This window comes from Aulonocara stuartgranti (assembly GCF_965226115.1).
Source record: "Aulonocara stuartgranti genome assembly, chromosome: 4".
Classification (NCBI taxonomy): Eukaryota; Metazoa; Chordata; class Actinopteri; order Cichliformes; family Cichlidae; genus Aulonocara; species Aulonocara stuartgranti.
Genome location: NC_138942.1, coordinates 3,741,147 through 3,768,998, shown reverse-complemented (window position 1 = coordinate 3,768,998; position 27,852 = coordinate 3,741,147). Strand labels below are relative to the sequence as shown.

General features: G+C 40.5%; 3 protein-coding genes across 10 annotated transcripts in view; 2 read left to right on the top strand and 1 right to left on the bottom strand.

The window, feature by feature from the left end:
- Positions 1-1,670: 1,670 nt before the first annotated feature.
- Positions 1,671-14,832, bottom strand: tmem100a (transmembrane protein 100a). Of its 3 annotated transcripts, none has more exons than XM_082529875.1 (2): positions 14,777-14,832; positions 1,671-2,911 (listed from the first exon to the last, which is right to left on the bottom strand). In XM_082529875.1, exon 2 carries the CDS (start codon positions 2,826-2,828, stop codon positions 2,424-2,426), a length of 405 nt encoding a protein of 134 aa, XP_082386001.1. In that variant the 5' UTR covers positions 2,829-2,911; positions 14,777-14,832; the 3' UTR covers positions 1,671-2,423. The 3 variants fall into 3 exon arrangements, with proteins under 3 accessions (XP_082386001.1, XP_082385999.1, XP_082386000.1); XM_082529873.1 differs by lacking the exon at positions 14,777-14,832 and adding an exon at positions 4,577-5,408; XM_082529874.1 differs by lacking the exon at positions 14,777-14,832 and adding an exon at positions 3,063-4,556.
- On the top strand, positions 5,507-10,446 carry pctp (phosphatidylcholine transfer protein). The gene is made up of 6 exons (XM_082529865.1): positions 5,507-6,203; positions 7,164-7,281; positions 8,182-8,261; positions 8,365-8,536; positions 9,054-9,121; positions 9,631-10,446. The coding sequence occupies exons 1-6, from the start codon at positions 6,075-6,077 to the stop codon at positions 9,703-9,705; spliced, it is 642 nt and encodes a 213-aa protein (XP_082385991.1). The 5' UTR covers positions 5,507-6,074; the 3' UTR covers positions 9,706-10,446.
- Positions 14,833-16,319: 1,487 nt separating the features above from the next.
- The window catches only part of LOC309704601 (uncharacterized protein), a 92,059-nt gene continuing 80,526 nt past the window's right edge, over positions 16,320-27,852 (top strand). For 3 of the 6 annotated variants that reach the window (XM_082529861.1, XM_082529849.1, XM_082529858.1), the window contains exons 1-2: positions 16,320-16,409; positions 16,558-16,615. The gene's annotated coding sequence lies outside the window, so the exon portion shown is untranslated. Of the gene's footprint in view, positions 16,410-16,557; positions 16,616-22,190; positions 22,377-27,852 lie in introns of all 6 variants that reach the window. The other 3 variants (XM_082529855.1, XM_082529856.1, XM_082529857.1) reach the window with 3 other exon arrangements.

Below are 27,852 nucleotides of genomic sequence, written 5' to 3'. Positions count from 1 at the left end.
TGAGAGGCAAAACATTTCCCTCAACTCAGCAGTGACTGAATGTTAATAAAATAACTCATCGCTTCTCCTACTCATAAACTGTCTCTAAGAAATACAAACACTGACGTCAAACCTCTGAGAGTCACATTTCCTATGAATGTAACAAGCCTGAAGAAACAGTCACACTTACTAATCCACTCTATGAGTGTAAGGCGACAGCAAACTGGAGCATAACTGTGTGACCAGGGAATATTGACAGTAAAATTATCCTATTGGTCACATTTTTAATACCAATATTAAAATAATCTTAATTTGAATATTTATTAATGTTATGTGCTTCAACGATTATCTCTGTCCTAATGCATTTTTAATAATTTACTGATTTCACTCTCATCATGCGTGTTATCATTTTGGTAGTCAGCTTTTTGGTTAAGAAAATAGTCCTCTACTAACAGATATACATATTCACCTAGGAGGTGATATGAATCTTTTTGTCCAGCAGTGGTCAGTTCCTTTGGTGGTGGAAACATATTTTGTGTAGTATTATAGAGAACTCTGAGAAAACTGACATACTGTTATTTGTGACCTTACCTGTTTCCTAGTTTGTTTAGCTGCTGATTCAGTTACATCTGTTCTGTCCGTCATGTTCAAAGATGTTAAAATGTTAAGTGGAGGGGTGACACGATGGCTTGATGGATAAGACAGTGTTGCTACTCCATTTTTAATATACGTCATTCAAGCTGTAGCAAAAAGACCCACACTGTTTGTATACTGAATATGCCCCAGGTGACGGTGGGTGACTTTTGTGTGTAGTTAAAATTTTAGAAGAACTGCAAATAGAGGATTAAGCTGAGCTCACTGTGTCTAAAGGTAGACCAAAACCTCGTGTCCCTAATCAACATTACTAATGTTGTATTAGCACTTTGCTAAGTGTTTGATCTATGCATACACATGTTACCAAAAACCTGGTGATCTTAGCAAATGAAAAATAAGCTTTACATATTATATTTAATTAAATGTCACTCAATGGGTTTTAGAACACTTAGAACACTTTAGAACACTGATAATCTGGACACACACAGGCTAGCAGTTTCACATTTTTCTGCTAAGCTAAAGTGGCTACAGTGTTTGGGGCTAAGAAACAAAGCGAGTGGAAATAAAAACCCTAAAAAACAAAACTGCAGCATTTTGGGGACATTTTGGGGGCTTTATGGATGATTTCTCTCTTTATAAAAACTTTATGGTGGGTGGTATATTTATTTTTTAAATAACTTGCTTAAATGTAGGTGCTGTGGCTAATAGCCTAGCTATCTGCTAAGCATTTCCTCTGCTAATTTGAGTCACTGAACTGTACAAGAAGTCTATGGTCCAGTTTCACTTGGTGAAATGCTAGTATTTTATTAATCTTTTATTTAGCAGGTGTGTCTGTATGTGTAATGCAGTCAGAATTTTTGGCTGCAGCTAGCTAACCATTCTTGCTAGCGCTACACTCCCCCCTTTGGTCTAAATACCGTCACTCGTGGCTCCACAAACCCAACATCGTAGCTAAAACACTTATGTTAGCTCTTCAAATTTCAAACCAATGGGTGACATGGCTACACCCATCTTTTATATACAGTCTTTCCTTTCAAGACGTACAACAAAACAAGACAAAACTAAATTAATTCTGTCCAGTTGCGACACTAACAACATGCTTGATAAAATGATTTTATTAAACATCATGATCATGTGATAACAATGAATACATGCAAATGATTACGCTAAAACAAAGCTGCTAGTTTAATTTTACACAATATGAGCTATAGACAGTAAAAATGTAGTTGTCCACATTAAGTATTGCTACATAAAATGTGGATGTATCTTTGCATTATTTTTTTTAAAGAAATGTATTACATAATATGATGAATATGTAGGATCAAAGTGCTTTAAGAGGATGCATATTCAAAATTTAATAGTCCTTCTCAGCCATTATAACGTACCATACTTCAAAAGCAGGTCATTTCTCCCCATTTCCTGCAAGATGAGACTTTCTAAACAGATATTTGCAAGTTGAAGCCTAGCAAATGAGGCGAGAGTCATTGTTCTGGACTTTTTCAAACCACAGTCCTTCCCGCTGCAATCAAAGGCAGCACATCCAACAGCCGATTAATGGGAGACTTCCTCTACGCCACTCCGCACAGTGGTAATTCATCTTAATTGTGATACATTCCTTCTGGCTGTGTTCCCAGCTTACCAGATGCTCCACGTCTGTTTGACAAATAAATCCCTCACAATGTCTGTAAAGCTTTGAATTCTGAGCCTTGAGAGTCGGAGCTTTTACAGGTCGGAAACTGAAGAAACATTCTGGACAACATCTGCCTTCAGCTGGTTCTTCATCAAACCGTGTCGAGATCAGGCCTTTTCAGACTCAGAAAACCTGGAGCTGCGTTGTTTAAACTGCCGCTTCAAGTGAAAATGCTCCACTGGTTTGCAACCAAGGCCGTTTGGCTCTCCCGCCGCCTCTCCTTCTTCCTCTCCAGCCGCACCTTCCAACAGATGGCACTGGACGCTAAAAGCAAGAGTCCTGCAGAGAGGAGCACCAGGCCAAAATAGGAGATGGTGGAGCCGTGCGAATTAAAGCTGTAAGCGACCGCGGTGACCACGATGCCCGCAATGAGCACTACCACACCAAACGGGATCGTGCAGCGATAGCAGGAGAGCTCTGCCCCGCCGGTGGCTGCGGTCAGCTGCACTTCATTAACTAGGGGGATGTTTAGGGCTGTCATGGCGACAGCAGGGCGCTCGGCGTTGTTGGCCTTCTCTGGTGTCGCTGGTGTTCTCATGGCCTCCTTGCTAGCGTCTTCTGGCATTTCAGGATCCAGCAGTCTTCTGTTAACAGACCACAGATGGTTCCTCGTTATTGATCTTTTCCCTGTGATCAGGATCTCCCAGTCTGTGGAGAAAGAAGCAGTGAAAGTGCTCAAACGTGTTGCTCAACACTGTAAACAGCAAAAGAAACTCTGGCAGAAGCTTTTTATTATAATTCAACACATTTCACAACTCCCCCCTCCTGACCACATGCTGCTTTAATAAACCCATGTAACCTCTTTGCACAATCCCAGCCGCCTCCTTCTGACCCAGTCAGAGGAGAATGACGCCGGACCACTCGTCCCAGCACGAGCTGAGACATTCCCTGGAGAGCGCAGGATATGACATTACAAACTGCTCCATGAAATGCAAGGAGCTTCGAAATCACAAACATCTTCACAAGCGCTCACCCCGCCTCCACACACACGCCTGCTGCATGGAAAGCTGAGTCACAATAAGTGGGTAGAAAAGACTTGCTGGGACTTTATCAGTCCAGATGTTTGAAATTGAAATTATTTAATCAAGTTTCTAAACATGAGCAGAATTTCCTCGCCCAATGGTCAGTGCTACACCTACAGGATTGTGTCTTCTGCAGCCAATACTTTGGGGCTCACTATTTCAAAATAATACAGAAGCCGCAGCATTTTACCACCAAAACTACTTCCCAACAGAGTGGAGACCCGTTTGGTTTAACTGTGTAATGACACTGAAAAACACAAGATAATAAAATCTCATCACCTTCCCTGTTTTCCTCCAGGAAAACAACTTTATCAAGATGAAGAAAGCCATTTAATGTCCAGCATTAAATTTAGACGCTGCGTTTGGTATCTGCTGGTATCTGATGTCTCACACTGTATGGATTTTAGTATCTAAAAGTCCTTAGAGCGGGGTCACCGCATAAATGAAGAAGAAACTTCTGTGTACATCAGCACACATGTCAAAATCTTTACTATCCACAAACAATGAAACAAAACAACCAGAAAAGAGAGCACAGATCTGTGTATTTCTGTTACTTCAAGTCAAGAAATGTCTTTTTTCCCCTCAAACAAAAGCTTTTAAAATTTGTTTTATATAAAAAATTAATAAATTTGAATAACTGTAAATGATTTACTCATGGTAGAAGCAGTGTAACTGTAACCAGTATGTCCCCCCACTCTTATTTATGAATCTTGTTTAATATTTTTGTGATTAAATATTTTCTTGATTTGAGTCGTCTTCTCTTAAAAGTAAAAAAAAAAAATAGAGGACATAAATCATATAAATGTCAAACCCTAACCCTTTAGTTCAGCAGTACACAAAGTTCCTGTAAAGTGACTGATCTATTATTCATACACAGCTGCAATGAAAATGACCAGCATCGGGACAGACTGAAGAAATTAAGTGTAGTTTGTGGCTCTGGACCATTTAAAGAAGGGAGGATACTGTAGGGGGGAAAGCTGCATGCTGTGAAGCCACAGGACTTTTAAACAACAAGAAAATGTGAAGAGTGGGGAACTCTCCAAACTAACTCTTGCAGGCTTTCTTAGTGGTAAACATGAAAGTTTGTTTATTGGGGTAACAAAAAATGAGGATTTATAAAGTTAAAAGTAAATCTATAAAATCTTAGCAAATAACCAAATCCAGTTCAGCTATAGCAACAAGCAGCAACACAGCCTGGCTTCAGCTGGTAACGATATATGTTGTTAATGTGTAGTAAATTTAGTGCAGATAGCCTGTTTTAGGTGGGAAATAAAGAAGAAAGCTTCGTTACCTCAGAGCCGTTTTCCATGTGGCAAAGTTTGCAAAGTGTCCCTCTGCTGCAGTGAGACTTGTCTATGAGCTGATGAATTATTTAACCAGACTAATCTAATTAAAAGTGAATGTTGTTTGTTCTCGCTCAGTGTTGAAGCTCACAGCGGACTCTCCGGGCTGGAATCTGACTCCCATTCATGAGAACTGCCGCACCGTAGAGTCGTCAGGTTAGGAGCTGCCAGCCGCACTGCCATCCTCATTCTAGCGGGACTGTTTCATGCGCCTCTGACTGCAGAGCGAAGATAGAAACCATCGGGGAAAGCTGGTGAATCCGGCGGTGCGTTTCAAAATAAAACGCGTTGATTGCCTGCCTTTATTTTGAAGTCCGAAGGTTTGCTTTGTTTGTTTTGTTACGCCTTGAGTTTATCAGCTGATAAAGGGCATACTGTGTAAGCGATGTAAATGAATGAAAGAGAAATAATGGCATATCACTCCATAATCTTTTATCATTATGACTGTTCACTGATAACATCAGGTTGGGCTGTATGTAGCCTGAGTAAACATTCTAACACCCTGCAATAAACAGTGCCTCACTTCTTTAGATTTATATCAGAATCAGAATCAGAATACTTTATAGATCCCTAGGGGAAATTATTTTGGTTACAGTGCTGCAATATAAACAGTAACAAAGACAGACAATACACTAAGTAAGAAATAGACACAATATATACATGCATATATATATATAAGTCACCTATATACTGAGCTTTTCCATCCATCCATCCATTTTCTACCTCTCTGCTTCTTACCTGGGTCCAGGTCTTTCTTCTTCTTCTCCAACCTAGCCCTTTAGCCTTTTTTTTCTTAAACAGACTCATACAAGTTTTTATATATATTGACCAATTTAAGAAAAAAAATCATAATTATGGCTAATTATTAGAGTTTGTCCTGAAACTAGTATCAAACTATCAGAATCCACTATCTGAATCTGGCCATCCCAGATGGCAGCCTGGTTCTGCCAGAGGTTTCTTCCTGTTAAAAGGGCGTTTTCCCTTCCCACTGTCACAAAGTGCTTATTCATAGGGGATTGTTTGATTCTTGAGATGTTCTCTGTATTATCGTAGGGTCTCTAGCATGAACATAAAGCGCCTTGAGACTGTTGCTATACTTTTTTGAGTTAAACTGAAACTGAAAAGTTAAATAAAATCCATATGAAATCTATATTAGCTAGTTTTATTATATAATTGCACTTTATTAACATTACTAGAAAATTCATAATAATACCAGCATTTTTTTTAAATTGCTCTCATTCACGTTCATTTTGCAGCTTAATTAAATATCATTCTGAATAGAAGTGTGGAGAGGTCAAATCTGTACAGAAGCGTGATGTCCAAACATCCTGTACGTCCTATCTCAGAAATGCTCCTGTTTGCACTGCGTGTTTTATTTTGAAGGCCGGGAGCGGAAGTATGGTGCTTGGCTGCGGGCTGGCCGGTGTGTCACAGTGAGAGTCCATCATGTCGCTGCGGTTTACGGATGAGGAGTTCCAGAATGCGTGGAAGGAGCTGGACGAGCCGCAGCTGGAGGGAGGATGGGAGCTGTTCGTGGAGACGATGGGAGTGAAAATCTACCGGCTCTATGACAAGGTAGGAAATCTCCAGTCAAACTGCTGCTTCTGCTGCAGGAAAAGCGACTCGGCGAGCCAGTTTGAATGAATGTGGTGAGCGCTGCAGAGCCTGAACTGTCGCTGTTTTATGTTTCCACCTTTTCTCTGTCAAAACGTTGAGCTGTTATCAAGCTGAGTATAAGTTTAGTTTAATTTATTAGCAGCAAAGATAAACAGCAGCGGCTAGCATGGGGAAGAAGCCGGAAGCTGAGCGGGAGTATGTTTTTTCTCCACTCAGAAACTTGCTGCACCAGTCCAACCAAACTCCATTCGGATAGACGTCGATTTATAGTTGCCTTGCCTTGGGGCGTAAACAGACACCCTGACTAACCTCGTTGAAGACATTCTTGCATCTGCAATGATCCACCCTTCAATTCGGCACATCCCTGACACATCTAGGTTGGCTTTTTGGTTGATTTAAAACAAGATTGTCAGTGGAAGCCTAATGTAAATAACAATGAAAGTTTAAAATCTCAGTTATGAAAAATGTTTCTTCGAGGTTATGTGTGAATTGTCACCTCTGTTTACTTCAAAACATGCTGAGTGATATAAGTGAAATGATTCTTTGAACATTTTTCTTTAAAAACAAACTTTTGGAGAAAAAAAAACTATCTTAAATCTAAAATAAATCACTTCAATTTGTACACGTTATAGATAATGGAATTTGGTATGACTTTTACTCTTAGAAGATATAAATGTACCTAATATATTTCTCATTCTAAGTATTGCTTTAGTTTTCTTGCGTAAAACATTGAAAAATCAATGTTAAAAGGAAAAAAACCCAAACATTTGAATCTAGGCCAACACAGTTCCTCACTGGGCGTGAGAAACGTAGACTGGCACTAATCAGAGTGGTGTGGTCAGGGCTTAGTTGCATAGTGTGGGTGTGGCATCATATGGCCTGCAGTTGGAAGAGAGAACTTTCATGTGCTGTTTGCAGGAAACTGGACTTTATGAGTACAAAGTCTATGGTGTGCTCACCACCTGCACTCCAGAGCTGTGTGCAGATGTCTACATGGACTTGACGTATCGAAAAGATTGGGATGGATATGTGAAAGGTAAAAAAACAGAAACAGCCCAGGAAGGCAGGGTTCACACCACATTTACTGTCTTTCTTTTATCTCTGTGTCTTCTCCGATCTTTTAGTCTTCATTAATGCTTTAAAATAACAGTTTCACTTTTCTTTCATCCCTGTTTTCATGCACATCTACAGTACCCAGCAGGTAACATGGTGTAGCTGTAGTCTTTTAGCTGAAAGCTGCTCATTTCAGTAGCATTTTCTGTGTTTTCTGTGGTGATAGCTTCTCAGTGTCTCTCCTTAAAAATATCCAGATATCAGAGGGGCCTACATTACCAATGAATGCCACTTTACAACCGACTGGCAACTAGTTTCCTGATTTTGGGTGTGTTAATATAAAGCAAGATTACATAAGAGCAAAAGAAGTGGAGAATAAACTAAAGATAATGATCAATCAGCAGGAAAACTTTAAAGGTAAATCTCTAGTGTATTAGCTGTAGTGTCTTAAACAGATGCAAATTGTTCTAGTATAGTGAAAAATATTAAAGTGAAGGAGAGAATAAAACCCAAAGATTTCCTTTATTATCCTTTCATTGAATCTAAAGTGCTCCTTCTCTTCCATGCAGTCTGTCTTGTGCAGTATGCAAACCACAACTTGTACAAATACAACCTGCTAGTGTTGCAAGTAGTTTTCTGTAAAGATGAAGTGGTTATTGCAGTATTTCAAGTATATTCCTTGAAAATATTCATTTCCTTGGCCATTTTTTCCTCATAAGACATTAAAATGTAATGGTTAGTATAGTTGGGGGTGGTTGTCCTTCTCTTTTCCCTAATTTCCCTCGGGATTAATAAAGTATTCTGATTCTGATATCATGTATTTCAGCTGATATTTATGTGCTTCTGTAGCTCATTGAATGATTGTGTCATTTTTCTTATTCAGAGCTATATGAGAAGGACTTTGATGGACAGTCAGCCATCTACTGGGAAGTGAAATACCCGTTCCCGCTGTCAAACAGAGACGTATCCTTCTGATCTGCACTAATACGTTCAGTTCGCATAGATTTGGAAAAGGCTGTGAATGCTTTTCTCAGCGTGTCATGTTCCCTAACAGCTTAAACCTAAGTATGTTTATGTGAGGGAGCGGAAAGACCTGGATATGGACGGCAGGAAGATCTGGGTGATCCTTGCCAAAAGCTCCCCGGAGACACCGTGTCCAGAAAAGAGCGGCGTGCTTCGGGTCAAAGACTACAAGCAGAGCGTTTCCCTGGAGAGTGACGGAGCTGGTGGAACTAAACGTAACACAATAAGATCACTTTAAACAATTGCAGTTATATAATTATGTTCATGTAAATAAATGTGTTTTTTTTAAACAGAAAGATTCCAGGTTCATGTGAATACATTTGCAGTTTAAATTATACAAATGGCCCATCATTTGAGCCGTTCACTGAAACGGAATAACATATATGCTCGTAGATTCGTCGGTGGCCCTGGTTTATCATCTGTTTTACTGTAAATGGGACCATAATTTACTAGATGAACATAATAAGTTATTAAATAAATCTTTAAATGAGTGATTGAATTTATAAACGCTTCTGAAAAGTGTCTACTGAAGTTGCAAATCAAGTGAGAAGTAGACTCATTTTCTCATAGACTTCTATGTAATTATTCCTCTTTTGAACAAGGATAGTCGCCCCCTGCTGGCCATTAGAAAGAATGCAGGTTTGAAAACGTGCTGCATTAGCTTCACTTATCAGAATGGAAGGCTTGGTTGCAGAAACTGTATAAATATTGAACCGCCTGCTTGTGTTTCAGTTTTCATGAATTACTTTGACAATCCTGGCGGAAATATTCCCACCTGGCTGGTGAACTGGGCAGCGAAGGTGAGTCAAACACAAACACACAAACACATTTAGAACTTTGCATGAAAAACTCTAAATCAGATGATTGCCCATTAAACAGATGGGTCAACTGCAAAGACAACTGTGCTCTGTGTGGTTAACATACACCAAAACATCTGTGCATCACTCTTCATCATTTGAAACACGTTCTGATTTATTAGTTCTTGTTTAAAGGGGCGTTCAAAGTCTTGCAGTGTTTAAGGCGTCAGTTTGCACCAGGGCCTCACAACCCCTGAAATGCACACGTGTTCATAGTTGACCTGCTTAAACTGATCTGTGATGAGAGCTTTAAAGAGGGCGTTAAAGAGTTCACTCGCAGGCCCGCGAGAGCTCCGTCCCTCTGCCTGCCTTCATGCTTTCCCATCGTTATGGTTCGCAGATGTGTTGCAGGCTGACGTCAATGCTTGCCACTCCTAGGTGGGTCTTCTTGGCACATGTGTGAATGACGCTCGCTGATAGAGATGCTCTTTGCGTGTGTTTTTTCAAAACAGAAAGGGGTTCCAGGGTTCTTAACGGACATGCAGAAGGCCTGCAGTAACTACAAAAACTACTGCCAGAAGAAATGAGGGCAGCTGACGGGAAAGCGGCTTCTGGTCAAGAGCTTTGGTTGATTTTTCTTTCTGTCTCTTTAGTTCTGGGAAGCATTTTTAAAATTGTATAATTACACTGAAATTGCGTTTACGGGATGAATGTGGCTTTGTGTGGGCTGCTACTTGTTTTTTCTAGCATGCTGTTGACTCAGGCATGACGTGCATGGCCGGCCACTCTGATTAAATAGCTGCAGGGAATCAATTCAAGTCCTTTGTGCTGTATTGATTAATACTGTGTTGTTTTGTTTGTGCAATCTATGCAAATTCCAATCAGGATTAATGGGATGCCGTGGGGTATTTTTTAAATTAAATGTTTATACAGAAGTTATAGGTTATTCCTTTTGGGCCTGTGTAGTGAAATCTTGTATAAAATGCTCCGACTTTGTCTGTTTCTATAAAGTCATTTACTGTAAATGTGACAGATGGATTATGTATTTAGATTTACTGAAGGTTTGAAAACACTGGAATCTGTTCATTTTCAATCCACTGCATGTAGTTTATTTAATCTCTTTCTGTTTCCGATGACGTGAAAATGAGAGTACCTTCTAAAGGTTTCGGGAGTTTTAGTCAAAGATGCAATATTATCTCAGATATTGTGTAAATTCAGGCTATATTTCCTGTTGATACAGGTGAATGTGGTTTTATCTGGTCATAAAAAGCCTATTACTGTGTAATATTGCTTTTATTGATGTAATTAAACTTTTATTTTAAACTAAAGCTGAAATTGTTGAGTTTTTCCACACACACTGACACTTGTGTTTGTTAAGAGAACAAAAATCCTGTGCTTTTGTTAAAAATGGTGGGTAGTTTCAAAATTCTTAAAAGGTAAAATTCAGTGTACCATAATTTTAATTCAGTTTCAATTCAGTTTTATTTATATTGTGTCAAAGCACAATAACAGTCACCTCAAGGTCCTCTACAGCGTCTCAAACTCGTGGCCTGGGGGCCACTTGCGGCTCACGTGACCGTTACTATATAATGTAATTTGACCTGGAAGTTATTGTTTTGTTAGGGAGGATTTGTTTGTTGTTGAGTGCAGTGTTAAGTTCTAAGAATGATTTAATATGAAGGCAACATGAGCAGAGAGTACAGTCGTGCTGAGGGACTGGCTGTGTTAGCTCAGTGAGAGAGTCGAACACTGTGTACACTGCATTTTTGTTTTGTTAAATATAGGGCTGCTCAATTAATCGAATTTTAATCACGATTACGATCTGGGCTTTCAACGATCATTAAAAATGACTGAGCCGATTATTAGCCCCTCCCTCGTTTATCCGCGACACCTTAAAGGCCGGTCCATGAAAATATTGTCGGGCATAAACCGGTCCGTGGTGCAAAAAAGGTTGGAGACCGCTGATTAAGAGGACCCGAGGGAAGCTCGGAAAGCTAAGCAGAAGTTATTTGGAGAGGAGAGTGACTGCTGTTGGTTGAAAAGAGAGGTAAAAAAAAAAAAAACTTCAGTGGTGTTGCACACTATTTTATATTATTTTTTAAAGTCATTGTTAACCCTTTAAAGCCGTCAGAGCAGCACGCTCCGTTTTGTGTAACTATTTTTAAATCCCTGTAGAACCTGAACCGTGTAAGCTAGCGCAATAATTTGTTTTGCATATGAAACCGGAGGAGTTGTACTTACATCTGATGCCATCAGCTTGTCCTCGGTCACGGTTTCCTTCCACATAAAGCTTTGCAAAAACTGCATAAAAAGCGCTTGCAGGAACAAAAACATAATATTCCAGAAACACGCTTCGCTGATCCGATCAGCTGTTCGTAACACTTCCCACATTGAAACAGGCGTCAGCGCGAACTATCACATATCCGCCATTTCCTGGCCGAAACCGGAAGTGACGTCATTTTCGCGGAAATGTAGTTTTTTTTACTTGTAGGCCTTAAAGGCCTATACTGGTCATGTTTGACTTTTCTGAATAGTTTCTGGGATGCTTAGAACTCGAATTGCACTGCTGGAAATAGTTTATTTTGATGCACATGCTGTTTTCTTTGAAAATTTGCATCATAGGATTGTTTTTTTGTTTTTCCTGCAGTATATAAAAATTGGTGTATCTCCAAAATAAAACTATGAACACACTCAAAATAAGTTTCCTGTTGTTGTAAACTATTTTTTGCAACTTTTTTGTATTTAAAGTTTTGAGGGATAAACCTCTTAAATTTCTCCAAGTAGAAATATATGTAAAAAAACAAACAAAAACGATTTTCAATTTTTTTTTGTAGTTTATTGCACTTTTTTGCAATTAATGTAGTTACTATGGACTTAATTCATACATATTATTAAAATATGGGCTATAACAGTTGTATAGCAACTTGAAATGCTCCCATAAATGGCACTACAACATGTAAAAAAATAATATAAGCTCTGGCGGACTTGGTTCTATAGTAGGTCTTAAAGGGTTAAATAAATATCGTCAAATAATCGAGATCTCAATTTCAGTGAAAATAATCGTGATTATCATTTTTGCCATAATCGAGCAGCCCTAGTTAAATATGAACAAAATAATAGCAGCAGTGCTGCCACGTGTCTGTCCAGAAAGAGAGGACCAATGTGTTTGTATCGCCGGAGCACCACTTCCTGCCATAAAAGACATCTACAGGAAGCGGTGTCTGAAAAGGGCTGGGAAAATCATCAAAGACCCCAGTCACCCATCACATGGACTCTTCACCCTCCTGCCCTCTGGGAGGCGCCACAGGAGCCTCCGGACTAGGACCACCAGGTACCGGAACAGCTTCTTCCCCACAGCTGTCAGACTCCTGAACTCTGCCTCCTGACATCTGACCCACGTTAACACATGGACTGAACATACACACACACAATGGACAACCGTACCCTCAAACACACAATAATAACATGGACTGAACCACCACTCACAACCACTAGCACTTTATATAGCCTCTGTAGAAACTATCTACACCCTCACTTATCTTAACTGCACTACTGTATAGCTCTGTGTAAATAATCATTCTGTACATTGGATAATTTTTAATCCTACAACTGTTTACAACTTGCATAGTTCACATTTCTGTATAGCTGTATATCTCAGATTCTGTAAAGTTAATTATTTGATATTCTGTATAGTTTTTCATATTTATATCCTGTACATAGCTTGTACTCACTACAGCCTGTACATACTTATAGTTATAGAATATTCACAACATACTTCATACCGTGTACATTATAACATACCATAATAGACCCATTTCTGTAATATACTCACATATCTATATTATTGCTAATATATATTGTAATATATCTATATCACTAAAGCACTTCTGGATGGATGCAAACTGCATTTCGTTGCCCTGTACCTGTGCATGTGCAATGACAATAAAGTTGAATTCTATTCTATTCTATTCTATTCTATTCTATTTATTTGGTAGTTCAATGGAAAAAAAATTGCCCTCATGTTTGCAGTTTTGTGTTGTTATAAAATATTTGAAATTTAAAAAACCAAACAAAACCCAACATTTGCAGAAATATTTGTGGGTGTTTTCTTTTTTTAGTTTTTTGGACTACTTGAACACTAAATCGGCCCTCCAATGAGATGACAGTGCTAGCAGTGGCCCTCAGCTCATTTAACTGTGTAAGATAAAAACTCTACAATAATACCGAGAAACCCCAACAATCAGATGATTCCCTATGAACAAGAGCTCAGACAGTGGAAAGGAAAAACTCCCTTTTAACAGGAAGAAACAGGAAGCCAAAGGAAGGACGGTCATCTGCTGTGATCCTCCCCGTGGAGCAGGGACATGCAGAGAGGTTTAAAGGGGCGGGTGCTCAAAGTTAAAAAGGGGCACATTGAACCAGGCTGAATAACAACAACACACATTCATCAAGAATCTAATATGGGAAGGGCAGGGCTGTGTTGATCTGAGACTGTAGACATTAAAAAGTCCATAGGAGAGATGGTAGCTGATTAAACAAGTGTCATGAGATAATAACAAAATGCAAAGATTGGTGACAGCGCTTGGAACCATAAGGCAACGAAAAACTGTGACATAAACTCGGCTCTGCCTGTGAATCACTCTTTGCTTCTCTTCTTCCTTCCTTCCCATCATTTCATATATCACTCTCCACTTGCTGTCTATCTGAGAACAAGGCACAACTTGCTATTGCAATAAACTATAATCTAATTATCCACACCTAACAACTCTTGCACTTAATCTATAATAAAATGATGACAGAAAAATGTTATAGCACTGCCTTTAGTAGCCTCATACAGCGCCTACTGTTTCCTCCTCATGTCCTTACCAGCCATGTCTGCACAATGTTATATCATGAGTAATATTTTTTTAAATCCAGCTAAATAAAACACACACATGCACACACAGTGACATTTTAGACCTTCTTCAGAATACTGTATATACTATGGGCATCATGGTGCTGATCCAGAATCCTTACATTATTATTTATTACTAGAGCTACAATAATAAAGCAATGAGGAGGGGGAAGTAATAAATATGAAATAATGTATTTATGATGATTCCATTTGTTTCACTATCCACTCTGTGCAGGGGCAAAGCTTATTACATGTTTAAACTGTAGAGATACAATCATTTTACTGCTGTAAAATCCAACTTTTGTCTTATTTAAAATATAAATCTAATATAATCTGCTTCTTAATGTATGTTTTTTAAAATACAGCTTGTGTTTTTTAATATATTATAATTATAATAATTATTATGTGGACATGCATATTAGATCGTTTTTTAGTGAAATATAATCCCTCCAGAAAGGCAGGAAATGCCCAGAAACTTACTCTAAAACTAAATATGTTCTAAATACTTTAAAACTAAATATGTTCCCTAAAACGGTGACAGAGATACAGACCCATGACAGCCTTACACAGGTAGCCAGCAGCTATGACCAGCACTACTTGTGCAGTTAATAAAAGGACAGGTAATGTGTGTCGCGCTGTTGCACACACAGCACGCTCGTTTGTTTCAGTTCGTCAGTTGCAACAAGACATCTTACCAACGTGTACGTAATAAGCTAATACTCCTGGGTGCTACACACTACAGTGTACGCTGTACACCTACTTACTGGGTTTGTCGCATCAGTCTGTGTCTCTGAGTTAACTTGTGTTTCTCCTACAGCTCCGGACCGCAAAAAATGCGCGTGCTCTTTGGCTACGTTCACACTGCAGGTGTTAATGCTCAATTCCGATTTTTTGATCAAATCCGATTTTTGTGTCTGCTTGTTCACACTACAAATAAAATGCGACAGCAAACGCGCTCTAGTGTGAACGCTCAAAGCGGCCCGCATGCGCAAAAGAAGACGTCACACACAACACGCTCTGTACACCCAGAGCAAACCATATTGTTTGACTGATGGGCCTTAATATAAAGACTTCGGACTTTAGAATTAAACTAATCAGATTATACAGTACATAAAATATACGTGAAAGTAAAATGTTCACGTTTCCCCAACGTTGTCTTCCCAACAGTTTCACTAACATCTACACTTATTGGCCAGGAAGCGTTCGCGATGTCTTCTCCAGAACTGATAATTGGCGTCTGTCTTGTGTCAGTGACGTAAAAGACGGATTTAATGCGACATGACCGTTCAAACAGCAGTCGCTTTCTAAAACATCGGATATGTATCGGAATCAGTACCACATACGAAAGTGACCCAGATCGGATTTGAAAATATCGAATTTGTGCCGTTCACACTGTCATACCATGATCGGATATGGGTCGCATAGGGTCCAAAAAATCGGATTTGATGCGCTTTTGCCTGCAGTGTGAACGTAGCCTTTGTGAGCTCGTTCCCGGCTCGTAACCAGCGCGTTCTGCCGTCGAGGGCGATCATTGGTTAATAGTGATCATGTGACTGATGCAAGCCAGATCCTTTTATTTAGCAAAACTGTGATTAATAGTTAAATATTATTGTTGAGGGGCACAGAAAGGACTCCGCACGCACACACACATAAAAAAATAAATAAAATTTTTTTAAAAGTTGCCTCAACAAAAGGGCACTTTGGGCACTCATCAGGAAAGGGGCGGGTGCTCAAGCCCCTCTAGCCCCCCCCCCCCCCCCTCTGCACGTCCCTGCCGTGGAGAGAGCGAGAGTCTGTTCCTGCATGAATATGTGAGGACGCAGAACCCTCCACAGCTAATGACGCACTTGATACTTTAAACGTTTTGCAGGCGGCGCATTCACGGATCATTCATATCAACAGTGCCACAGTATTTACCTGAGGCATTTAAAAACAGTTTACCGTCTGCAGACTAAACCACAGCAGTGGTGTATAACAGCAGCATGTGGGATTTACAGCTGCGATGTTTTTCTGTCAAATGTGAGTGCTTGAAGACTTTCACCGTGTTGTGCTCAAAGCACACAGCCAGCAAATACGCACTTGGTCTTTATTTCACTAAGAATAAGGCTGTGTGCTTTAATCCAAGTCTAGATTAATTATTATTTATTTATTTTAATCGTGTGGTTGGGATTGAATGCATTAGGAAGGTCAAAGTTGTTCTTAAAACTAAAAATATCAACAAACAACATACATTTTTCCCGAAAAATGAACTTCACAATAACAGCTACCGTTATAATCACACGCATGCGCACAGGTTTCCTGACCAGATGGAGGCCCTGCTGCTGATTGTGAATTTAAAAAAGGAAAAGTAGGCTATATCTGGTTCACCAGCGGCACTTTCATCAATTAATTGATGATGTAAAGTAATTAAATGCCACATAACCGGATTGAATGTGAATTTATTTTATGTCTTGGAAGCGTGCTAGCTGTTCCTTAAAAAAAAAAAAAAAAATATATATATATATATATATATATATATATATATATATATATACATATTGTCCAGTTAGCAGATCCGACTCTTCACTGCGAAGTCTCCGATTGTGCCATCTCAGCAGCTCCTGGTGAGTTTTTTTCACCCCCTTTTCTATATTTAACAACAGTTACAGAAGTAAAACTTAAACAGGAAACTACACTGTGTGTTAAAGCCTAATAGGGCGGCTAATACAGCTAACAGAAAGCTGTTGAAAACAGCTGGATTTTAGCTTTAGTTTGTCTCTAAATGAAGATGTCTAACAGGTGCGTGCTGCTAACAGACTGACTCTCTAATATGACTTCATATGTAAAGTGTATATGTAGCCTTAGCTTGAAGTGAGCGCCATGTGACTGTAGGTGTCAAACAGAAGTTCAACAACAACAACAACAACAACAAAACAAATGTTGTTTAAAGGAAACATTTAGCCTTTAACGCTGGTTTGAATCAAGAAAATAACAACAACACTACATAAACACAACTATCGAATCTAAATAGAGCAACATGTTTTATTCCTTTCTACAAACTAATGCACATGCATGTAAAGATACAGCAGATATGAGCTGAACAGGTTGGTGATTGTGCTTAAAGTTTAAACCAGATGTTTCTCGTATAAAAACAAATTAACAAAACATTTTGTTTCTGTTCTGGGAATTATGCTAACCGTACTGTGATAGGAAATGTGAGCAGAGCTATGGCTTTTCTCGTTTCTCATCCTGTGACGGAGTTTTCTCCACAACAAGTGGATCCTGGAAGCAGACGCCCAGGTCCTTAGAAGGTTTGTGTCTGACTGTCCTACAAACATGCACAGAAGCCTCTGAACCTGTCAGGCTGTCCATTGGGATCTTCGCAGGTGTCCAGCGTTGTCTAGTTGAGGAACGCTTGGAGTTGTGTGAATCTTGGGGTCGGGCCTCCCTAGATGTTGCTTGGCACAGATAGCACAGTGGTGTGCGGAGTGACAGGAAATGAAAAACAAACAAACAAAAGGTATCTGTCTCATGTCTTGAGCTGGAACAGGCATGTCAGCAGCTCTAAGCTCCAGTGTGTCATCTGTCATCTGAAGATGATTAATAGTAGCATGGTGCCAAGCAAGCCGAAGAGACCCTTGGAAGCCAAACGTGCTTTGTGAGACAGTCTTGGCCTGCTTTAAATGAATAAACCAGAGGAAGCAAGAGTTTGTCTGATGGTGTGTGTGATAAGGCGGTGGAGTCGAAATGTGTGCCTGTGGAGACAACATGTCAGCTGTCTGTCATTTACATGGGACCTTTGAGGGTGGCAGTGGAGTTTGTGGATTTTAATTTTGTTGATGTGTGGCCTCAATCGATATCGCTTGATCCTGAGAAACTGGCAGATACACTTCAAATGATGTGCTGTGTCCAGGTGTGCTAATTTGATGACAGCCATGCATTATTGCTTCATTATTTATTTATCTGCATAACAACATTTTAATTTAATGTATCAAAAACAATTATTTGCGAGCTATGAACTGAAGTCGGCACCGGTGCTGCTGAACAACTAGTGAAAGACAACTGAGACGAGAAATAAAAAACAAACAGAACTGGAAAGGTTTCAGTTGGGCCAGGGATGTCAACAGCTCTAAGCTCTAGTGCCTCATCTGTCATCCTAAGTTGGCTATTGCTAGCATGGTGCCAAGCAAGCTGAAGAGACACTTGGAATCCAAACATCGCTTCTGAGAAAGTCTTGGCCTGCTTTAAATGAATAACCAAAGGCAACATTGTGTCTGATAAGCCGGGGGAGGCAAGCTGACACTTCATGATGCCTCATTTTTGGGGGTAGACGTGTGCTTTAAAATGTGGGCTTGCCCTCTGCTGTGCACTGGGCCACAGCCGAGTCCATTAGAGCCTTTTGGGCTCTTTGACGTGCTCCACCTGCTGATGCTGGGCAGTTGTTGTGGAATGTCAGTGTGCTCACCTGCTACAAGAGGCTGTGAGGGGTCACTGCTGCCATTAGGAATGTGCTTATCTGCAGGTGGGGGATAAGACCTGGAGTTTCCCACAACACGGCTTGTAACAAGATGATAATGATATTCACGTCACCTGTTAGTGTTTTTACTGTCGCAGCCATATGTGCGTGTTTAAACATCTCATCGTAAAACTCTGAGCATTAATCTGCTGCTGTAACAACACCCACTCTTCTTAAGAGGCTTACTGTAGCGCAGGATTTTGGGACGGTGCCTAAACCAGAAAAACAGGCTCGTAGTAAAAGTGCTGACAGTTTGAACTGCATCAGAACAATTTATCAAACCCTTCCTCTTATTAGCTGTGTTGTTGTTGCTATGACTAACAAATAATTACAGACGTTGTTTTACACATTTGACCGTCGGTGCTTCACATGGCTCGTAAACCTTCATCTGATCTGCTTTAGTCTTGCTTAGATGTGTTTTTTGGGCACTCGAGTAAGTGCAGAGCAGGGTTTGAAGGGCGTCTGTTAACTAGAAAGAGTAGCATTAATCTCCATTTCAAGGAAACTTGCAAATTTATAATACACACACACCTAGGATGGCTCCTGGTTGAGGTGTTTCAGGCATGTCTTCCTGGGAGGAGTCCCTGGGGTAGACTCGCGACACACTGGAGAGATTGTCTCTCAGCTGTCTGGGTAATGCCTCTGCGTTCCCCGGAGAAGCTGAGGAAAGTGGTAGGGAAGAAGGAGGTCTACACTTCTCTGCTTAGGCTGATGCATCATAAACCTGGCTCCGGATAAGTGAAAGAAAGTGGATGGATTCAGGGATTTAATGTCGATATAGGAAAATGTTATCTGTAGTTGGAGGTTTCAAGCAGCAGCACTTTGGAGTGCAACAGTAGTGACACAGACATAACCTAGGTCATGTTTTCCCTGGAAGTTTTAAGTGTAAAATAACTAATTAACTTTAATTTTAACTTTATAACTATTGCTAAAGTAGCTTAACCTTGGAACTTTTCAGGAACTGCACAACATATTGTAAATTTCGGGTTGAGGTTATTTTTAACCAGCTGCTTAAATTCCTCTTTTTCCACCACGGAACCTCATCCATCACTTCCATCCACATGGCGTGCATCTAATCCAGGGGTGAGCAACTCCAGGCCTCGAGGTCCGGTGTCCTACAGGTTTTAGATCGCACCCTGGGTCAACACACCTGAATGAAATGATGAGTTCATTAGCAGGCCTCTGGAGAACTTCAAGACATGCTGAGGAGGTCATTTAGCCATTCAAATCAACTGCGTTGGATCAAGGATACATCTAAAACCTGCAGGACACCGGCCCTCGAGGCCTGGAGTTGCCCACCCCTGATCCAGTGAGTGCTTCGACCCTCGGTGTAGTCATTTGTTCATTTCCAGAGTGCACGTCACCAGCTGGTAGCATCTACTAATATGTCTTCTCAGCCTGGTCGTACTTGACGGTGCGTTTTTTGCGTAAAGTGGTGAAACAGGCTTGTTTCTATCATTAGCAGGAACAATTTTCTCCCATATTTCTCAAAGCACTGTGATGCGGTTTGGTCTGCATTCTCCACAAACAGGCTTATTAAGAGTTAACAAGAGATATTTTTATAACTGAATTATCTAACTCTTGTTTCCCAATAATCTCCCCAGTAATCTCTTACATTGAATTGTAGTTTATAATTCGTGCTTAATCTGACAATGATGTAACACTGTGGTCGGTTTAGGCATTAAACACATGTCCAAAAGCTCAAAACAGTGATGGCAAATGGACAACGCAGCAAATATGAGCAGTTATTATTCCGTGTTTTTTGCTTCATGATGCACTAAAACTGATAAGAATCTAGTGTTGACTTTATGAGACATCTCCAGTTCCAGATCTAAGATTCATAGTCACCATGGACAAATAACAATACAGAATTTATTTCCATCTCCAGCATCAGTCATTGACGTATGCCGCCATATACACTGCAAACCCTCTTTGAGCTGCCTCAGAGGACTGCTCAGTGGAAACGATGTATTACAAGGTCATTTCCTCGTTGACCCTATAATCCACCTGATTGGCCCTCCACCACAGAGTTAAAAGTGAAAGCAGACCAGGGACCTTTGTATCCCTCCCACCCCTGTCCTGTTTTCTTTCTTTTTTTTTAATTTCTCTGCTGATGTGGCGTGAAACTGAAGTGTTTGCCCAGATGTTTCCTGATGGAAGAAGATGGTCGTAGTTTCCTATGAGGTCACAGTGCTGCTGGTGGTGCAGTGACGGCTTTAATGGACTTTTCTGTTGTAGTCTCCCGTTTTCTTTTACTCTGTTTCTGGGATCTTGTTTTGATAGATGCTCCAATCAGATTTGTTTAAAAGAAGAAAAAAAAACCTTTGACTCTAACAGTCGGCTTTCTATGCTAGTCAGGTCAAGTGGCTTGATTGGCCACTGCAGTGGTGCAGTACACAGTGGAACGAGACAATGTTCCTCTAAGACCACGGTGCTACATATGACATATAACAGACAATCACCACAGGACTACATAAAGTGCAAGTGTGCAAAAATGGCAAAAAAACACAAAGAAATAGTGCAACACCAGACAGAGCAGAGCAATAAGGCACACCTTGTCCCTGGCCACCTTGTCCCTGGCCACCTTGTCCCTGGCCACCTTGTCCCTGGCCACCTTGTCCCTGGCCACCTCCTCCAGCTCATCTAGGGAGACACAAGGCCCAAGCCAGCTGACGGATATCTCTGAAAGCTTTTCTTTCTCTCTGAGGAGTATCAGCTCTACTGAGTCACTCCCGATTGATCAAACTCCTCATCCTATCGCTAAGGAAGAGCCCACCCAGCTCTCGAAGGAAGCTCCTTGCCAGTTCTTCTACCTGCGATCTCATTCTTTCAGTCCCTATTCTGAGCTCGTTGCCATAGGGTGAGCGTAGGAATCTAGATCGCCTGGTAGATCGCCAGCTTGAGCTCAGCTTTCTTCTCCACAATAGACTGACACAGTGTCCACATTACTGCAGACATGACACCAACCTCCCACTTCATTCTCCCCTCACTCCTGAGCAAAACCCTGAGTTACTTAAGCTCCTCCACTTGGGGCAGTTCCAGTTAAGAAACGTGGACTTTCCATTCCCACTCCTTCACACCTGACTGCAAACTGGCCCAGTGCGAGCTGGAGGTTACCACCTGATTAAGCCAAAAGGACTAAATCATTTACAAAAAGCAGAGGCAAGGCCGCTGGTTTATAAGTAGAAATTCTCTCCATTAAAAATGATGAACATAACTGGAGGCAAAGGGCAGCCTTGGGAGTGTCAAACACCACCAGGAATTTATTTTTAAAGGTCCGACTGTATCGACAGGATAACCAAAACTGTGCTATGTGAAGATCCTCAAAGGTTTGAAGAGCCTAAATTAAATTCTGAAAGCTACTGTGAGTCGATGAAGGTGATCAGCTGATTCTTTAAAAAATGTCAAAATATTAAAAAGTTGTTGCAAAGTAAAGATTAAAGATCAAAATAACAGAGACTCTGCCAAGAATCAACACTTTACACTAGAAATATCTCAGGTGCACAACAAAACTGCCTTGTTTAGTTTACTAAATATGGAATCTTATATTACGAAGGTCTCCTGGATTTTTATTTTTTTGCCTTGTATAGCCTGCAGTTGTACTTTGTAGCACATTGATGAAGCATTTCTTCTAAATAAATGTCATGCATTTTCTGCGCTTATTGCTTTTTCCTTCGTGTTAGATGAGCAAATCTGATTGAGGCTGGTTGCTGGATTGATGACGATCCTTGTGATGGATTTATTGAAGTGTAGATTTACAAGTTCTGAAAATAGAAAAATGCTGAGAAGAACTGCCGTCTTCCTCGTCTCTGTCAAGAGTCACTCTCTGCTCTGCCTGGTGGTTTCACACAAATCAAAAGCAACAAGAGGTGAGTCCAGTTCCACATTACTACCAGAGGTAGAGGCGTTACAGTAAAGTGATGTTACCCCTAGCTCTGATCTCGTTTGATGTGACGTGAAAGTTTAAAAGTTGTCAAGATGTCACCTGAAAATAGACGTTTGAAACTGGAAACATTAAGGAGATCGAGAAATCCACACATCACCAAAACTAAGTAGTCTTTATATGGTTTTTACATCAAAGTAGCTTCTTTGGAAATTGTTCCATATTGCAGGAGCCATAACTAAATGTATTGAATTTTGATGATCACTGGGTTTTCATTTGTTTGGTTGCTATGGTGATGTGTAACGGGAGTCACGTGGGTGCTAGCGGTGACATTAAGAGGGCGTTGTCAGTCTGTCATTCACTGGTTTTGATTTTGACAGAGAGGAGGGGTGGTAGCCGTAGTTTTTGTTGACCTCTGTAAACTCTCAAAGCACTTTAATAAACAAGCAAACAATTCCACCTCTCGCATTATTGCGTAAAGTTGACAGCGCGTCAGGCAAAGAGGCAGGCTCCATCCCCGGCCTCTAGCGACTGTGGAAGTCGCTACACGTATAGTGCAGGAAGGTCTATTTCAGGTTTGTTTCATACACGTTTTTAAATGATTTGTTCATATTGATGAATTTCTATGTTACATACTAAACCTGAATATTGTGGTTTTAGGTTTGGCACTTAGAGAACTGCTTGTTTTTATCAGTACTGAGTAGATTTGCATCAAATGGTCACTGTGTGCAGGTCTGTGCCATCTTTGATGTTTTTCCTCCATCTGCTGGTGAAATGTACACACTGACTGAAGTCTTGCCTCTGTGGCCTGATTCAAGCTGTTATTCCTGGTTTTTATCAGGCATAGGAGCAAACTGAAGGTACTACCCAGGCTTCATTGTGCACGAGTTACCTGGAATATCTGGGAATGTTAGCAAAATGAATGCAGTGTTTTACGCCCAAGAATCACAGATGCAAATACCAGCATGTCATTTTTTCCTACTAGTTTTGGGGGCTTTCCAGTATACATATAACTACTAATATATAATGTAAGGTAGATGTTCATGCTGTTAACTGGTGTGATTCAGGTTAAATACACTAGCTACTATTACAAAGGTAAATGCTGTCTTTTAAATATTGGAATAGAAATAAGGAAACATTTCAAAATGTTTAAATATCCAAGTAACTTCAGTTAGAAACAATCTTTAAAAAAAAAAAAAAAAAAGAATAAAGTCCTGTTTTATGACACGATGATGACTACCACACAACTGGCACTCAGAAAATGTCTAAACGGTGAAACACAGAACATTTAATTGCTCAGGTTTGTCAAATCCAAATGTTTATCTCTGATGCAGCTAATACAAGTTTATCGTTGCATAACTGTCACTTTAAAGCGCCTCCGAAGTACATTCTGTCGCGTCCGTCAGTCTAAGGTCTGTCAGAGCAGCATCAACGTTGACCTTCCTTTCAGTTTTTCACGTTGACGGTGAGATCCAGTTTCATCTCTTCGTTCGTTCGTTTGGGGAAAACGGTGGAGCAGTGACAAAAATCAGACGCTTAATGCAACATTTTATCCCCTGGAATGTCTTTGTTGAATAATATTCGGTCCTGGAGTCTTTCCACTGCCAGTCTCTCACAAATGGAAGACAAATATATTTCTTGGCTGGCCATTGTGTTTCAGAGTGAGGCTCTTTTGATTCGTAATATTCAGGGCTAATTAGCTTAAGAAAGTGATATAGTTTTTCTGCTGGACTGCTGCTGCCCGTTAACGTCGGCTCAGATTTCCCAGGTGCCTCGCTGTCTGCCAGAGGTAACAAAATAATGGCTGCGCTTGGAAGCCTGTTTTTCAATGTGTTTTTTTTTTTCTTAGTGATTTTTAATAGCTTACTATTAGAGATATTACCCAAGGGATACCTTGATGCTTTTTGCTGTTGTTTCTTTTCTTTTTCTATGCTCTCCTGTGCAGATCAACTATATTTGTGTTGAAGGCTTTCTGCTCTATTATGCGTGCAGATTCATGAAACCACAGCTTGAGCACATTTACACCAGTTTCAGTGTCTAAATTTCCCAAAACGTCCTGTTTTTAGGCTGGTAATGTCTGGTATGCATGTTTCGCTTTTTTGTGAAAGAATTTTTGTCTTTCGTTAAGTAAACGTGAACACGTAGCAAGTAAAAACAAAAAATAAGCAAGCGAAGAATCACAGAGAGCAGATTCAGAAGGCCGCAAGACGAAGAAGATTTTTCAGATGTTTGTTTCATGTCCTCATCCATCGTGATCTGGTTACTCAGAGTTCATAAGCCTTATTTCCTTTATTTCTATGTTTGCCAACTATCTTACTTGGCAGAAGGAAGCAAGTAAGCATCTTTTGCTTAGTCGGTGTAGTTTATTAGAAGGCGGGGAACGCCATTAGAAGCAAAAACCTGTTTGACAGCTGTTTGTTTGTTGATGGCTCTAGTGCAGTTTGACTATTTTGTAGTGCAACATCTCAAAGTACCAACATTTACATTCTGGCTGAAGGTAGTGAGTCATGTGTTCTTCTATCTCTGGTTTTTAATGACAGTTGAGGTCATGCTGCCACTTTTTGGTGGTCGGAGTGCATTACATACAATTGAGCTTGAAAAGGCAAAAAAAGTAACTCTATGAATCTTTGAAAATTCTAAAATTCACGACCGTTCCTTGTAGACAAAAGTAATCCCTATAAGGACGGGGATTACAAGAGGTTTACTAAACCCGAGTTTAACCCGTTTGGCCACTTGCTGTAGAATGTTTGTGTACTGGGATTAAAACGTTCAAACATGGCCTTATACTGGGGAGGTATGTGTTTGTATAGACGTGGAGAATATAAATCTGCGTAGTTCTTGTGGTTTTATTGAAGATCGGTTCTGCATTGTTACAGGTATTTAAACCTGTCTACCATTTCTGCCTCTAAAGCAAAGAAAAAGTAACAAACTGTAGAGACGGTGTAGATACATGCTGCTTTTACAAGAAGGAAAACCTCGGACGGGTATCGGTTGATAAGGTTCTCTTGTCGTACATTGTGCCCGAGGCCACGCAACTTGCATAACAGCTCCACTGCAGTGGATATTTGTAATTTTAGCACAGCTGTATTTCTCCTGCCACTTTTTCAGTTGAGTAAATCAAACCCTGAGCATTTCGAGGTAATTCTACCTCAGCGAATGATAATTCATCAAACTGTCCTGAGCTTAAGTGCATATTCAGATGACTGCGTTGCTATAAAAGACGGAGTTGTCCTGAGGGGGTGTAATTTAGACATGATCTATGTGTGCATTTAGGAAAACCACTTGAAGGTCACGGAGTAAATGAGCAAAGAGCTGCATTACTGTAGCGATACCCAGCTGTTTACACTCGTGAAACATTTCAATTAATTTTGGTTGATTGAAGCACTTTAAGCTTAGCTTGTTTTCCCAAAGATTTGATATTTGCCTCAACAATTTTAACTCTTTAAAAACACCAGATAACAGCCGCATGCCTGCAGCGAAGCTTCGGCCATTTGGATACAAGTCTCGGGTATTTGTACGCTATGAATATAATGTAACATGTTTACAGTTTGTCCTCATCTGCATATAGTTTCTGGGTCATTACTACAAACTCCAAAACAAATGTTTTCTTTCTTTGACCTCATTCTGTCGTGTGTGTTTGAGGGGGTTTGGGTTTATTCTGAGGCTTTCATTGTTTTAATCACAAACTGTATATGAAAGGTGGTCGTGACACCATGACCCACTGGTTTTTGAATCCCAGTTGAAGCCTCTGAGCCTTTAGAATCTGTTGGAATCTTATTTTCTGTTTTTTACGGTTTTTGTATCCACATTTGAGCGAGAGGTCAGAGTGCGTGGTAGGTAACATTACTGCTACTGTTACCAAGCCTATTGAGGAATACACGGGCTGTGTAGGTGCATCACAGAGACGCTGTTATAGATGGTGGTATAATGGTCTAACTCGGCGGTCCCGAACCCCTGGGCCACGGACCGGTACCGGGCCGCGAGAGTTGAGGCTCGGGTGTGAAATTGATGGATTTCAGGGTTTTTATCGTTATTATTTTTTTTTTTTGCATTAACTCTGTTACCCTGAGTCTTTTCCTGTGTGTTATGAATAAATCTTTTTGGTAGCAGTACTCATTTTATTTAGTTGTATTTATCCACAACACCTTAAAGGCCGGTCCGTGAAAATATCTAGACATAAACCGGTCTGTGGCGCAAAAAAGGTTTGGGACCGCTGGTCTAACTCACTCACTGAGGCCAGTTAGCGGAGATGGGTGGCTAGCAGACAGCTAATACTCAAGTCTGCAGCCACGGCCCTAATAATGTTTATCTTACTGTGGGTAAAAACTCAATTTTTATGGACAAGTATACAAAATTAGGGGTGTTTGATTGTATATCTGGACTGTGGATATTTTCTGTGATCATGTCTATCTCTGCTTTAAAGGTTAACATGGAGTCTATGGGGATCGACTCTTCTGTGGCTTCTAGTGGCCGTTAGAGGAACTGCAGTTTTAAGCACTTCTGCATTTGCATTGTTGTCATTTTTTCCTGCTTGTGCTATCAGACAGCCGGACGAGGGTGATGATTTTTATTTGCCAGTAATGAATACGTTGGACCTGTTGGGCTCAAAATCCAACAGGAATGCAGAGGTTTGAGTGTAGCTCTGGATTTGTGATTTTTCACTCTTGAAATGTTGTTTAAAAGGAAAATTGAGATGCACAAAAATGGAGCGGTGGGGAAAAACTGTGCTGGTTTCAGGCGGTGTCAGGGCCTTTCTGTGTGGAGCTGGCTGCTTCTGTTTGCCCTTGTGTGGGTTTCCTCTGGGAGCTCCTGCCATCGTCGCCCATGTTAATGCTGCGTATGAGAACCCGGGACAATCTCGCGAGAGTTTAATTTCCTGGTTAAATAAAGGTTTTTAAAAATGTTGGTAACAAGTGCTAACTATTTAGTTTACCTGCACGTCATGTGCTTCTTGATAAAAGTCTGTTTGTTGTCACGAAAGAGGCCGAGCAGCAGTCACTGTTTGCGTTTGAGTGACGGGGAGATACACCCTGCGGTTCAGACCCCCCCAATTCAAATTTACTGTACACTCGGAGTGAATGCATTTCTAAATTTGAGAGACTTGTCTATACCAGTATGGATTTGATTGCGTAACATTAATGGCCGCACTGCATTTTTTTGTGCGTATTCATTAAAAATAATTGTCTTCTGCTCAGCAGACCACAGACTGGCACCTCCTCAGAGCTGCAGCTGCTCTCTCAGCCAACACAAGCCATGCGTACTAAGGAGAGACTACCAGTGTTTACCTCTCCTTACAGCACAGACCAACGGTAGACGGAGGTGCTCTCTCTTTTCTTCTGTGGTTTCTGGCAGCCAACACCAGATTCCTTCATGTCTATCACTGCAATCAGCAGGCCAGACCTGCAGTCAGCCAAGCAGCTTGAAACAAAGCAGCAAGAACGGCTGAACATGAAGTAGGCGAA

Bases quoted from the DNA above. Each gene is read 5' to 3' on its own strand.
- tmem100a (XM_082529875.1), bottom strand. From the start codon at position 2,828: ATGCCAGAAGACGCTAGCAAGGAGGCCATGAGAACACCAGCGACACCA.
- pctp (XM_082529865.1), top strand. From the start codon at position 6,075: ATGTCGCTGCGGTTTACGGATGAGGAGTTCCAGAATGCGTGGAAGGAG. The intron at 7,282-8,181 runs GTAAAAAAACAG...TTTCTTATTCAG, and splicing joins TTGGGATGGATATGTGAAAG to AGCTATATGAGAAGGACTTT. The intron at 9,122-9,630 runs GTGAGTCAAACA...TTTTCAAAACAG, and splicing joins TGGTGAACTGGGCAGCGAAG to AAAGGGGTTCCAGGGTTCTT.